The sequence below is a fragment of the Nyctereutes procyonoides genome, unplaced genomic scaffold (genome assembly GCF_905146905.1).
Source record: "Nyctereutes procyonoides isolate TBG_1078 unplaced genomic scaffold, NYPRO_anot_genome, whole genome shotgun sequence".
NCBI lineage: Eukaryota > Metazoa > Chordata > Mammalia > Carnivora > Canidae > Nyctereutes > Nyctereutes procyonoides.
In genome coordinates, this window is record NW_026575134.1 from 22258531 (window position 1) to 22273998 (window position 15468).

At 34.7% G+C, this 15468-nt stretch overlaps 1 protein-coding gene across 1 annotated transcript in view; it reads right to left on the reverse strand.

Moving 5' to 3' along the window:
* PCLO (piccolo presynaptic cytomatrix protein) overlaps positions 1 to 15468 on the reverse strand; it is a 390843-nt gene that overhangs the window by 201959 nt on the left and 173416 nt on the right. Inside the window, 1 exon segment of the mRNA XM_055301126.1 lies at positions 7875 to 8570. Within this exon segment, the coding sequence (XP_055157101.1) occupies positions 7875 to 8570 (696 nt within the window).

The following is a 15468-nucleotide window of genomic DNA, read 5'->3' on the forward strand; positions in this document are numbered from 1 at the left end:
GGATCGAGTCCCACATTGGGCTCCCTGCATGGAGCCTGCTTCTCTCTCTCTCTCTCTCTCTCTCTCTCTCTCTCTCTCTCATAAATAAATAAATAAATAAATAAATAAATAAATAAATAAATAAATAAATAAATAAAAATCTTAAAAAAAATCTGTTCTTCATATACAGAGACGAGCATACTGAGACACTCATCTGTGCAAGTACTCATTCCTCCTGTGGCTATCTACTTTCCTTTGGGAGCTTAGGTGAGCAGGATTTGTATCCACACAAGTTAACTGGCCTATATAGATTTAACACCGCATACTCCTTGCTTCATGGATGATTATATATATATATATATAATATATAGTATATATATTATATATATATATTAAATATATATATTTAACAAGGGGATAATTTGATCAAATTAGAGTAGATGGTACTGAGAAGAACATAAAACACAATGTATATGTCGGGTTTGGTTTTCTCTAATTATTTAATCTTCAAATGGCTGTCTGAAGTACTATGACTCTATAGGAATATGATCAAAGGCTTCATGAAAGGGAGGCATAATTTGGCTTATTTCCTTCCAAATTTTTGAGTCTCCAAGACCAAAAGATCGGGAGTTTTCTCCTAGTTGCTTCAAAAATGTATGGTTGTAAAAAAAAAAAAAAAGTTTGGTTTATACTTACTTCTGAGAAGAACATTAAACTACTTATGGTGCTATATTAAAATTTAATGAAATTAACAGATTCAAATAGTTCTTTCTAAATTACAAATATATTATATATAACACATATATACATGTATGTGTATAAACATCACTGAATTTTCTTATGTGTGCATTATTTTTTTATTCGAATAGATAATCAGAAGTTGAAAGTATCTATTTCATCCTTTACATGTGATAATACAATCTAGAATGACCTCTGGAATGATTACTTAAGAAGAAAATTCTACTTTTTACATGAGAATTTTGTTTGTCATCTTAGATAGAGGCAGTGAGAGGGAACACACATAATTTAAGCATACCTTTTTTTTTTTTAAACAGCAATGTCATTTTTCAGTTCCCCTGAGGAACACATTTTCTGTGCTCTCCCTAAGTACATTTAGCATTAGATCCTATTTCACTTACTTTTACTGTTACTGTTATTGCACTTTTCCTGTGTATAGAATTATGGTACTTGAGCTTTTCTACTCTGTATATATGAAACAATCACTCAAAATTTCCAGGGGCTAAGATAGATAGATAGATAATACATACATACATACATACATACATACATACATACATACTTTTATTATTATTTTTTTTTAACTTACTAACCAAAAGCAGAAAGTAGAGAATTTATTTTCCTCCCAGTATTCCACTGCCATTTGCTGGCCTGGAGACCAGTCAGGGAGAGGCAGTGATGATTTCAACCCATCTGAAACTCTTCTGATGGTGTCACACCTTGAAGCCTTCTCTAGTGATAGAGAATGTACCAAGACGCATCTGTACTGCCAACTCAGTTTGGCCTGTCTCTTAAACGCTGAAATGTTTAGCCTTCCTTATTGAAGGTAAATGGAAGTTTTCTGAATATTATTCAGGTTAAGAATCAAATTTTTGATTAAACTTAAGATTGTACAAAGAAAGGATGCAATATTGCTTAATTTTCCCAAGCTATTTATTTCAATGGGCCAAAGTAAAACAATAAGTGAATGATCTTTACCCATGTATACAATGTTAGGGTCAAAACTGACCTAGTCTGCTAGTCTGACTGTTCCAAACACTCTAAATTAAAGATTAAGTCCATAATATTCACTGGACTGGAGAGAAAAATCAAATATTCTCATCTACAACATGGGAATCCTTTACACTATAGAAAACCTCATTATTTTTTATTATGCTGCCATTATATACAATAAATTATATGTAACTTGGATAGTAGCCCCTTGGCCATTTTAGCCAGAAATAAAAGTTTATGGTAAAGGATGTTCAAATTTTGGTTTTCATCAGGAGAGCTCTAGTGTTTCAATGCAATATATCAGATGTAGACAAGCAATATTCTGTTTAAGTATATAAATAAAAGCAGACAATTTTGTAGCAACATGGAATTCTAAAATATTAAACAAAAACGTAAAGAATGTATCTTTCAAATTATTTATTACATTTTAGGATACATTTTGTCCCATTTGACATATTTTGGAAGACAGGAATAAATAGAGATACAAAAAGATATGGCAACAAAAATGTAAACAGTATACTATGAAAATATGAATGACACAAATGATAAATGAAAAATAATATTAATATAGAGCAAAGTAAAATAATACATAAACTGTTGGGGTTATAGCAGGAGCTGCTAAGAGAGATTAATAATTATAATAATGTAATGGTAGCAAGGTACAAGTGTCATAGGAAAGAGGAATTATATGTTGTGTTGTTTTTTTTTCTTTTTTAATTTTTAAAAGATTTTATTTATTTATTCATAAGAGACAGAGAGAGAGAGAGAGGCAGGCAGAGACATAGGCAGAGGGAGAAGCAGGTTCCATGCAGGGAGCCTGATGTGGGACTCGATCTGGAGACCATGGGATCATGCCCTGAGCCGAAGGCAGATGCTCAACCGCTGAGCCACCCAGGTGTCCCATATATGTTGTGTTTAAAAGCACTGCACTGGGCCATTATCTTAGCCTTGCCGAGTCCTCAGCCATGTGATTCTGGGCACAGAAATTTAGTTTTCCTCAATTTAAAGAAGATACAATATTTACCTCATCCAATGTTCTGTGGATGAAATGATAGAGAAAATACTTAACATCGTGCTGAGAATATTCTAAGAGATAAATTAAAAATATTATCTTGATTTCAAACAAAATCAAATTTAAAACGAGTCAATACAGGGACTTCAGCAGCAGAAGTGACAGCCACTAGGGAGAAAAGTGGCCTAGAGGTCGAGGTGGGAGTTTCTAATCAGGTTGGAAGGGTATAGCATCAATGTACAGAGAGTGTAGGTATAGAGAGGAGAAAGGACAATCTACCTTCAGGAATTTCACAAAGGCATATTTGGCTGGTTCTATAGCTCACTTGTGGGAAATATTAGGGGTTGCTTGCTAGTTATATGGGAGCCATATTCCACAGGGCTGAGAAAGCCAAAGTAAGTTATTTATACAGGAGTCTTGGCCGTGGGGTCCAAAAGCTTGGGCAAGTTTGTAAAGTGATCTAACGGGTTACATAAAGTACATATTAAGATATTTATTATATTTTTAATCCAAAATTACATGTTCCTAATATTTAATAAATGGGTTGATGCTAATATTCTTTTACTTCTTCTGTGAGTTGGTCACCTGTTCTGTGAGGAAGCCCGAGAGAAAACTGTGAGTTACACTCTAAGGAGAAGGTATAGTGAGGTAGTCACTTTATTTGCCCACCTTTATGCTGAGGCTTCTTATTCAGTTAGGCAGCTTTCTGGTTTTTATTACCTACTAGTAATTACACCAGTTTTCCTACAACAGGTAAGTGGTAGATGAAAGATTCTTACAAAACAAAAATCACATCATAAAGATAATAAGAAATACACAAACACATGACAAGCACATTACTAAAGAAGCGGACACTCCTCATATCATTACAAGCTTTTCATCACCAATATTATAAGATAAAGGCAATGATGACGAAGCTGAATCGGATCAGACACAGGTATCCAAAAATGTCTGCCATTATCAAGGAACCATATTTGACATCTGTATTGACATTAGCTTTGATGCTAATGGTAAACCTTGCCTGAACACAACATGCTTTAGCACCATAGCAAGTGACATTATGACACCATCACAAACTTCCAAAATTTTCTACATATAAATATTCCAGTACTTTACCAACTTTCAATAAATTGAATAACAAACAACTGGGAATCTTCTTTTGATCTTTTAATTTAATACTAAAAGACCAAAAAAGGCACACATCATTTGGAAAAATTTGATTCATCCACCATGGAAAAATGGATGAAGTAATATGTATGAAATGATATGGTGACAAGTCAAACTGTATTTCTTTGTCAGCAAATATTGTTGGAAAGAATAAATAAAAACGGAAGATTTGGGAGAAGTTATCAGACCAAAGTGAGAGGCAAAAGTGTTAGTAATAACAGAATCAAAGTGTAGATATTTCTAATATGTTTAGCTTAAAATAGTACTTCTGTTTTAGTAATACTTAAAGTACTGCTGTAAGCTACTAAGGAAAAATGTACCAATGAATGGAGTTAAGACTCAATATAGAATGATTGTTTAAGATATATATAGATATAGATATAGATATAGATGATATAGATATAGATATAGATATAGATATAGATATAGATATAGATATAGATATATATAGATATATATACACACCATATATGTGGCTATATATATATATATTCATCTTAATGAAAAAACTGTATATTAGCTATTGAAGAGTGGCTTTTTTTGGTTGGAATTATTCTTTTTAAAAGAGTAATTATACAGAGAGACCAGTACATGTGAAATTCATTTACTGCATCTGTGACAAGTAGGCCAGAATTGGACTCAGAATTTTACAGATGTGATATATTTTGAATTCGGTTGAGACCTTTACATTCTGAAGAATATCTTTAATGTTTTGTATTGAGATAGATAATAACTAAATTTATTTTAACCACAGAAGTTTACTGATTATGTAATGGGGAATTAATTTTAAAACTTCTGGAATATGAAGATTTTATTCTTTTTTGACAGAAGCAGAAGAATGCCAAATTTGTTTAAATTTTTGGTGATGACAAGTGGTTATCACTAACCAGATATTATAAAGTAAATGGGATGATGGGTGGAAAAAGTAGATGGGAGAAAGTAAACCCGGGTTATCAGCAATATGCTTATGATTTAGCAAAAAATGAACACTAGCTGTTCTTTTAGAGAATTATGATATGAAAACAGCCCTCTGAATACAGATATTTGGAAATTTTATGTGATTAGGCTATATAAAATGACGTATGTAATTTTTAAAAGCTGTCATCTCTGTTCCTTTAACAAAATTTAAAGAGAATATTTTAATCTGTTTCTAAGCCCTCCAGATGAAGAACTCCAGTGGGTTTTAAAGCAATTTGTTTGTATGACATTACACATATGTATTTAAATACCACATTTTCTGACAGCAAGAACAGATTACTGGTATCAAGGAAGATAGATATTTATTTGTGGAATCTCCACAATTAACAAAATTTATCTTCAATTTCAAACTTAGAGAATGAGTAGGAAGAGCTGGCAAGTACAAATTCTGATCCATTCCTTCTAATTCTGATATATCCTTGTGGGTTATCTTTCTTGTTATAGATAGTCATTAAAACTAGACATCAAAATACCAAAATAAGCTTAACTTAGAAGCAGAATTTCAGATAACTCTATCATAAAATTTAGACCAATAGTTTTAAAATATTGACACACAGTGAATGCTCTCTCTAAAATACTATTAGTAATCATATTTTAATGTGATCAAATATATCTATTAAATATAATAAAAACAATAGTTTTAACTTATTTCACTGACTTATGTTTTTGTAAATGTTTTATATTGTTAATAATATGTTAGTAAATACATTAATTAGGAAGTAAGTATATACATACTGAGGTCATAAAATAAAAGAAAAAGTAGTGATTAAAGGACATGATAAAAAGAAAGTGATAAAGGTGTAAAATAAAATTCAAAGTACATTAACAATATTTGGATTCTTGTTAAGATTCTTTAATAAGCAACGGAGACCATTAGCAATATCTGAGTGACAGACTTAAATTATGTGAACTTTGGAAAATAATTCTCTTACCTATTGGAAACAAACTAAGGGTCGCTGGAGGGGAGGCGGGTGGGTGAATGAGGTAAGTGAGTGATGGGCATCATTAAGGAGGGCACGTGATGTGATGAGCACTGGGTGTTCTATGTAACTGATGAATTACTGAACCCTATGTCTGAAACTAATAATGTATTATATGTTGGCTAATTGAATTTAAGTAAATTTTAAAAAGGAATACTCCTTTATAATAAAAATGATATTTTTATTAAAAATTGAAAAAAATATGTTCTTGAATATATTTGGTCATTGAATAAGTAAAACTGTCACACACAAGCAAAAAAAAAAAATCTGATAGCCACATATATGGGAGAAGGGAGACGGAGCAGGCACAGTGACCAGTAATTAAATTATTCAAATTATGAGTGAAAGGTCATAAAGGCCATAATTAGGAGGAGTCCTCAGGAATAGGAGTCAACAGACAGGAGTGTGATAAACTGGATGCGGAGGGCAAAGGGCAGGCTGGTGAGAAGAAATCAGATTGCTCAGAGTGGTAGTGACTGGGAAACTAGAGACAGATGAATGATAGTGCCATTACCAGAAACAGAAAGTCAGAAGCAGAAACTGCTTCTATAGAGAGTAGGTAAGATTCGGACATAATGAGTTCCAGTTTATGGTGAGGCTTTGAAGCGGAGCACACACTGCGTATTTGAGAACACAGATCTGATACTCAAAAGAGGGCCAGAAGGTGCACTGGTAGATTTACGAATTGCTCATGTGGTTCCCCTAAGAAGACAACAAAACTCAAAACAAAAACAAAAACTGTAGCAAAACACAAAGGACACCTCATCATAGATTAGGAAAGAAAGCAATACAGGGAGTCCAAGGAGAACACATAAAGCATGATCAGAAAGAGAGAAAGAGAACAGAAAGGGAAGGGTCATGAAAGCCCAGGGCTGTTTCACAGAGAACCGGAGAACCAGGAAAAGGCATCAGGTCTGCAAAATAGTTAAGAGAAGCAATGGGGTGGGGTGGGGGGTGGGGGGTAGTGGTGGTACTAGATCAAGTCATTAGATAGACGAATATACAGGAATCTGCTCTGACTCTGATCTATGCATTTACATAATGAAGTAAAACCAGGATTAATTTAATGAGTGATACATCAAAGATGGGTTAGTAACCATGTTGTTAAAAGTGTAAACAACAACAACAACAACAACAAAAAAAACAACTAAATCAGAGTCAGGATGGGCTATATATTCTAATTAGAGTTCTAATATTAAAATTTAATATTATTAAATCATTTCTTTTTCCTTCAAGTCATTGCTGCTATCTGGGAATTAAAATTATTCAACCAGATATTATGTAAGATCTCGTGTAGCTCTAAAACAATCAGAGTTCTTCTAAAAATGACATTATTCCATATGCAGATAGAGGTTAAGATGAATAATCTCAAAAGTTGCCACTAAAGAAAGAGAACACATATTATTCCAGATTATGTCTGAATTATAAATAATCCTTCAGTATTAAACACATTAAACAAACCCCAAATAAAGTATATTATATTAAAATCATGTTAAACACTAAAATTAACTTTTGTAAAAATGACTTTTGTCCTGAATTTTAGACACACCTTTTTTTTTTTTTGCAGTCACACTTATTTAATTATTTCATGGCTTATGGCACCTTAAATGGCTTTCAAGTGAAAAGATACTTGTTGACTTGCTTAAACAGTGTCTAGGTGAACAGAAACTTAAATAAAGACACATATTATCTTATATTAAAGGTGGATACTGATTTTATGTTCATAGCAGAGACCAGAAGAAACTTAAAATTATAAGTTCTTCTTATTGCCCTACAGAATTCGATAAATTATTAGAGACACATAAAAACTGGGAAAATAAATTTGATATCTCTGCTTTATTTAAGTTAGATTCAGCTGTCCAAAAGCCAAAGCTGTTCATTTTGGCAAGCGTCACATTTGTCTGAAAGTGCCTTTAATCGAAGGCTTTCCCTTACATAATCACCATGAAGCACCCTGTGTCCTTAGCTAAAAATTAGCCAATTTCATATACTTAAGACTGTGCAAAGAGAAGGAAACCGTGACTTACTGTTTTTTCTCTCCCATGTTCCACCTGATGTGGCTTCGTGGTGCGTGCTGCCTGGGGCTGTTCTTTCACTTTTTGAGTCACCTCATCATCTTCCTTGGGCGAACTTGGGGGTGAACCAGGGAGTTTATCTTCCATCTCGGTCTGGGTCTGGGGTTGCTCCTCCTCTACCACCTGTGGAGCCACTCTGCCCGCAGGCTTTTCTTCAGCAGTTGGTACTTGAGTTTTAACTAAGTCTTGTTTCTGTTCCTTCTCTGGAGCTGATGGTTTTGTTGCTGGGGGTAACTTTTTGTCTTCAGAGGCTGGCTTTTTTTCTTCAAGAGGTGGTTTTTTTTCTTCTGGGAGTGGCTTTTTGTCTTCAGGGGGTGGCTGTTTTTCTTGAGGGGCTGAAGTTTTGTCTTTCTCTAGTTTACCCTCTTGTTTCTGATCTGTGGTTGCCTTTGGGACAATCTTTTCAACTGACAGTATTTCTTGCACTTTTTCTGGAATGATCTGCTCAGCTTCCATTTTGACTTCTTGTTCCTTCTTTTTCATTTTTACTTGGATAGGCATTGCTGTTTTGGGAGATGGTTGTTCTGGAGGGACAGGCATAGGAGTGGCTTTTGGTCCTGAGGGTGTAAGTGGCATCTTGCCCATATCGCCAAGCTGTCCTGATAGTGCTCTCTGGGTTTGGCAATTTAAACAAAGCCATTCTTGAATCTGCAAATAAAGTAGCAATGAACGGATTAACTATATCATAATGCATCTGTTTTGGTCCACATAATAAGGTTAACATCTGGTGATTTCTAGTTGCTTTTTTTGTATAGGCAGAAGGTAGGTCACTGTTTCCCAAATCAATGAAATTGTGACTTCTGAAGAAGACTGCAAAAGGACTTATGTAGAATCTAAACTTATGAGGAATCCCTAAAGATTGGCAATTCACTCTCCTCACCACAAGGAATTAGAAAAAAAAAAAAAAAAAAAAGCATTAAAGATGGAGCTGGGAGCGGAGGTCAGGGGGTGGAGACAGAGCCAGGGGAATAGTCACTTTTTTTGGTGAAAAATCTGCATTTGTTCCAAATGGAATATTTTTTAGCTTGGTGGCTTCAAAATTGGTATTTCATATATTTACATAAAATTATTAAATTTTATGGTCATGTTCTTTTTTTTTTAAAGATTTTTTAAAATTTATTCATGATAGAAAGAGAGAGAGAGAGAGAGGGGTAGAGACAAAGGAGGAGGGAAAAGCAGGCTCCATGCCGGGAGCCCGATGTGGGACTCGATCCCAGGACTCCAGGATCGTGCCCTGGGCCAAAGGCAGACGCCAAACCACTGAGCCACCCAGGGATCCTCTATGGTCGTTCTTTTAACTGCAAATAACCAAAAGTTCTGTTAGGATTCAGCGTATAATCTCCTATCTCTTGATGTGGGTCAAATGTAGCTCTATCTACTAGAGTAGAACTTTACAATGTACATGAAAAGTTTTCAAGAATCATTTGTGCCTAATCCTCTATCTGCTTTAGGACTGAAAGATAATTTCATTCTCAATACTCATTCACATTTCTTCTGCAATTGAGCAAGATGGAATCATGGGATCAAAGTGTTTGGTATCTCCCCCCAGAGTTTCTTGAATTGCTGACTAAAACAGCTCCTCATACTTCTGGTCCTTGGTGTAATCCATGGGCCACCTGTACCAATGGACTGAGGTGGTCATCAGACATGCAAATTCCTAGGTACTCCTAGCACTGTTTTAGTAGGATCCTGGGGTAGGAGAAGGAGTTCATAAACTGGCTAATTCTTGGTTGATTCTTTTGCAAGCTAAATTCTGAAAACTACTCTCACGTACAAATGATGGCATGGGAGACTGATTATGTTAGACTGGTAAGATTGCAGGATTCCTCCCTTACTGAGACATGTTTGCTTTTTCTTACCTTATAACTATTTTAATGTAAGACTAAAGGCTATATGTGAAAGTTTTAATTGTTAAATTTAACAAATACCTACTCTGTAAAGCCCACAGTTGGAAGGGCATACAAAGAGGATTCACGTGGTACACTGTTTTCTGAGTTCAGTTTCAAGCTCTCTAGTTACAGGACTTAAGATCACTTACTCTTTTAGAATATTATTAAGGATCTAAGTTTCATTTCTTCAGCTTCTAATTTTTTCAGATATAAAAAAATGTTGCTGACTAGTAATGACTGTTTTGCAATCTGTAAGCCATTATAATTCTTATATATTTATCTGAAGAGTAAAGACAAAAGTCCATAATTTAAGTTTTGTAAAATGCTCTCTATAAAACATCAGCATGCATCATGGGTTCATTTGCTTTTTTGTGTGTATGACCAACCAATACTAATTTTCTTATTAATTTCAGGTCTAAACAATTCTAAAGTGTGTTGTAGCTCCTTCAAGTAAGAACTAGATAGTCTTAGGAGGGGCACCTGGGCGGTCATGTCCTGGTGCCCAGGGAGTGAGCCCAGAGTTGGGGCTCCCTGCTCAGCAGGGGAGCCTGTTTTCCCCCTCTCTCTCTCTTCCCCTCCCCCTACTCATGCCTTTTCTCTCTCTCTCTCTCAAATAAATAAAATATTTATTTATTTATTTATTTATTTTTAAGATTTCATTTATTCATGAGAGACACAGAGAGAGAGAGAGGCAGAGACACAGGTAGAGAGAGAAGCAGGCCCCATGCAGAGAGCCCGATGTGGGATTCTATCCAGGGTCTCCAGATCAGGCCCTGGGCTGAAGGAGGTGCTAAACCACTGAGCCACCTGGGCTGCCCAAACCTAATCTTAAAAAAAAAAAAAAAGGTCTTAGGAAAGAAACTGATTTGACCCCTTATGCCAAATACGTAAAGCTCGTTCCAGCCCTTGTGCTGGATAGTCCCTGGAGGAGGCACTTCCATTATGCCTACAGAAAATCAATTTTTATCTGTGCTGTGGTTTTAAAAACCATTACTCAGCAGAGCCACATCTGAAGATATTTTCATTCAGAACCTGAATTTTTTTAAAAAACAAAAGCTGACACAAATAGCTGCATCATTGCTGTTTTGTCACATGGATTCTAAAAACCCAGTGCAGGTGTGTGTTAAGCATTCCTGTCAGGCCACGTCCTAATGTAAGTAAGTTAGGAAGTTTTTAATATACCAGGAATAAACATATCATTACATTGCAAATCTTTATCAATAGTGTGATCCTTTGATCTGAGTTTTTGAAACAAATTATGGTCACAGAGTTGTCTCTTGCTACGTATAGTATACAATGGTACACAACTCTTGTTAAAATGAAGATGTTTTATTGGCAAATCGAACTCCAGTAAAAAATATACAAAAAAAAAAGAAAATGTTTTGAGAAAATAAACAAAGTGACTATTTCAAGGTACTATACTTATTATTTTCATGTATTTGAAATTTAGGTAAGGGGATAAAAGGTATAATCTATTTAATCCATAGTGTCACATAAAGCACTTCATTTTCCCAGTTTAAAATAATGTTTGATAAACCTACAAGCAGTGATAACCCATGCTACCATGGTCTGCACAGAAAGGGAAGGCAATAATGTCAGTCTAAAAGAAAAAGGATCTTACCCCCAGAGTCTCACTGGCTAGATCAAACTTCTGTTTTGCTAGAGTTTCCATTCATATGCGGTTAAACCTGATTATTTTTATACTTGGTCTCTCAGTTGCATGCCTGATTTGCATCTGAAATAAGATTGTTAAGACAAGCCTAATTCTTTTGACTTTACGCTTTGACTAACTGTCACCAAAATTAATTTGGAAACTCACTTTACTAACATAGTCAAATAACGATGACAGCATAATTCACTTATGTATCTACTCTGTATATAGTTATTCAGTTTATATCTATGGGGTACATATACCACTGGGCAAGTATATATGTAAGGTTTATTCCATCAGGGATCTCACATTCAAGTAAAAGGAATAAGATACAGGTTAAAATATGCAGTAGAAAGATATACGTGTGCAAGGAAAATGGAAAGAATGTAACTGTTTTAACAGTATTGTCTGATGAATTTATTTAGAACCTAAGGAATTTGATATTTTAGAAATCACACAAAAAAAACTTTTTTCACCAATTAGAAATGCTGAATTGGAAGTCTCATATGTGTGTCTCTTCTTTCTGCAGCCCTAGAACCAAAATTTGAATGCCAATAAATTCAATATGCAGAGGAAGTTATAACATCAATATGGAAGTAAAAAGAGGAGGAACATACAGTAACACCAAATTTTTTCTATTTCTTTAAATATGTGAATTTAAATTTTATTAAGATAGTGGGTAAGAAAAGGCAGAGGCTAGGGTAAAACTCAAAAGTAGAAATGAGAAATGCAAAACTGATCCAATTTTAACAGTGAGTAAAAAGTAAAAATGAATTTTCAAGAGAGTTAATTTTGGACAATATAGATTATCATCATTATATCATCATTAAATACAAACAATTACTAGAAAAATTGGCTTCACAAGGGGCAATTTAGGAAATACTCTACAACCACATAAGATGTAAAAATCTGTAGTTCACAATTTTTTTTGCATTCTTTAACAAAAATAACCCCAAGGATTTCTGTATCACTGTATTCAGGGATTTCATTAAGAAGTATTACATTTCGAAGTCCAAAAAAATATTATGTCCCCTCTTAAGCTCCTCAACAGCCACACCATTAAATACTCATAATGTTTCTAGTTCAATAGCAATCTATGAAAATACGAGAAAACACACTGAAAAATACAAATACTTATGGTTTTGGTTTTTTTTTTTTTAACATACAGGTCATCATTATGGATGCTTTCAGACTATTTCCATTGGTTTCACTGTATTTTTAAAATATGTTTTATTTTCAGTATTCTATAAATATCCCCAATCATGTAAAACATAATGAAAGTTTTTTACCTATGTTATTATCAAATGTATCAAACAAATTCAGAAGACTCTATACGACCAATTGCCTTTTTGGGCTTCAACATTAATAACCAGGGACATCAAAGTCATCCCCAAGTAGGGAAAATCTGATAAACAAAGAGTGTATATAAAAAATAACTCCATGTTGATCACAACATACTAGAATGTATTCAACTGTCAGTTGGTACATGTTAATAGGATATGTTTATTTTAACATCAAATTATCAGGGCTTGTTCAAAGCAATGCTCCACAAATCCATTAATCTTAAGAGGAAAGTAGGAAATGAAGGCAATAAAAACCCAGAAGAGGGATGCTGCTGTGCTACTCAGCATTTTCCCATCAGTAAGCAATTTGCTTTATATAACATTTCAGTTGTAACTATAGCAACAATACCATTAAGGAAAATCTCAGAACTTCAGGCCTGCCTACTTATTTTTCTGAGTGTCATTTCGGAAGCATGCTAATAAGACCTGCAGCAGGTTCAAAGTTGGCCGTTAGACTTAAAATGGTAGAGAAATGATGGCTTGCGAAGCCTGCATGAGCATTCATATCTGTGTCTGAGAAATCTTCACCACATGTTGGCATGAATTTTCATTAAAAGACCAACCAGCCTAATTTGGAAGCTCACAGTTTCCATCAGTAAGAATATGTAAGCAGAGATGATGTGCCCCCTACTCAAAATTCTGTAAAGGAATACCAAGCAATCAAAGGAATTGATGCTTGAATATGTTGGAGTTTCCAGCCTACTATTAGGTTTCTGAGTCAACAATAAAAATTTTACAGAGGTTCCTGTTTGTCTATTTATCTTCTTATCACTCAAGGTGTTATTTTTTGAGCAAAAAATAATTACACTGATAATCTGTTTAGAAATCACTATTTACACATTGACAGACCCCCAAATTGGAGAGCAAGTTGTTACTGCAAATTGTCATTAGTATTAGTCTCACCAAAGTCTCAGATTAAGGTGTTCTCTTTACCTAAGGTCCATATACTCTTTTTTTTTTTTAAGAGATACTCTAGGGACACCTGGGTGGCTCAGTGGTTGAGCATCTGTCTTCAGCTCAGATCACGATCTCGGGGTCCTGGGATCAAGTCCCATATCAGGCTCCCCACAGGGAGCCTGCTTCTCCCTCTGCCTATGTCTCTGCCTCTTTCTCTGTGTTTCTCATGAATAGATAGATAGATAGATAGATAGATAGATAGATATATTTTAAGAGATGCTCTAAAGATTTTATTTGAGAGAGAAAGAGAGATAGTGAAATAGAGCACAAGAGTGGGGTGGGGGTAGTGGCAAAGGAAGAGAAGGCTGATGCAATGCGGGGATCTGCGTGGCTCGATCCCAGGACCCTGGGATCAGGACCTGAGCTGAAGGCAGACACTCAACTGACAGAGCCACCCAGGTGCCCTGGGCCCAAAGAGTTCTATAATTCAAGTGGACATTCTGAAAATCAGATTTTTTTGTTTAAATTTCTAAATTAATTTCCTTGTGTTATCTGTAAAAGGGAAAAAGATTGAACTCGCAGTTGGTGCAGTCTTTTTTGCAGATTATACAAGCAGTTGCTAGACTACAAAATCAGGATATTAGAAATCTGTGATCATTCATGAGGCTGCACTTTACAAGTACATGCAGTGATGTATTTGTGGTATTTCTATTCTTATTCTGTCCCTCCTAAAAATGAATGAGATGTGCATCAGCTACTCTTCTTATTACACTGTTTTTTACTAGAGTGTATAGCTTCCTTAGTATTTCTGTTCCCTTTAAAATCAATGAAACAAGAAAAACCTGTATCCAAAATGTATAAATGAATGATTGGGGCTATTCCTCATTTATCTTCTATATAGATGCAAGAATTCTATCAGGATATATTAGAACATAAATACACACATGAAAACTAAGACAAAACAAATGGGCTATTTAAATATTAATTTCCAATGTAACTGCTGAACTTTAAGGGTAGGAATCAATAATGAAACCTAACAGAATACTGGATGCTGTTAGGAACTTGTACTGCGATTGCTCTGCCTGGGTTGAAATTGATCCATGGTCATGTCTCTACTCATCTCTTCTTCTTCTTCTTTTTTTTTTTTAAGATTTTATTTATTTATTCATGAGAGAGAGAGAGAGAGAGAGGCAGGCAGAGACATAGGCAGAGGGAGGAGCAGGCTCCATGCAGGGAGCTTGATGTGGGACTCGATCCCGGGACTCCAGGATCACGTCCTGGGCCCAAGGTAGGCGCTAAACCGTTGAGCCACCCAGGGATCTCCTCATCTCTTCTTTTATGTGGATGCTTACTTCTCTAAGACCCCACACCCTCACAGCCACACAAAATCTCTGTTTCACTGATTTGAAGCGCTTAGTATAAGTTTCTATATAATGTAAACCATATTAACAGATATCTCCAGATATCTCCATAAATAGCAATATACCAAGTAAAGTCATGTATATTATGCCAGGGATTAAAACTATATTTAGATTAGAACTGCATACTTTCAGTTGACATTCTTTTTCTGTCCATTTTTCTTTGACTAAACCAGGATCATTTTTCTAGTCACTTTCTCATCATAATTCATATGTATTTTTCTAAAGTAGGAAAGTGATCTGAGTGTTCGATGTTTTAAATACCCTTAAATAAGTAATATATAAATACACACACGCGTTAATTAAAATACCTCTTAATTATTCCTTTAACACATTTTTGACAGAACT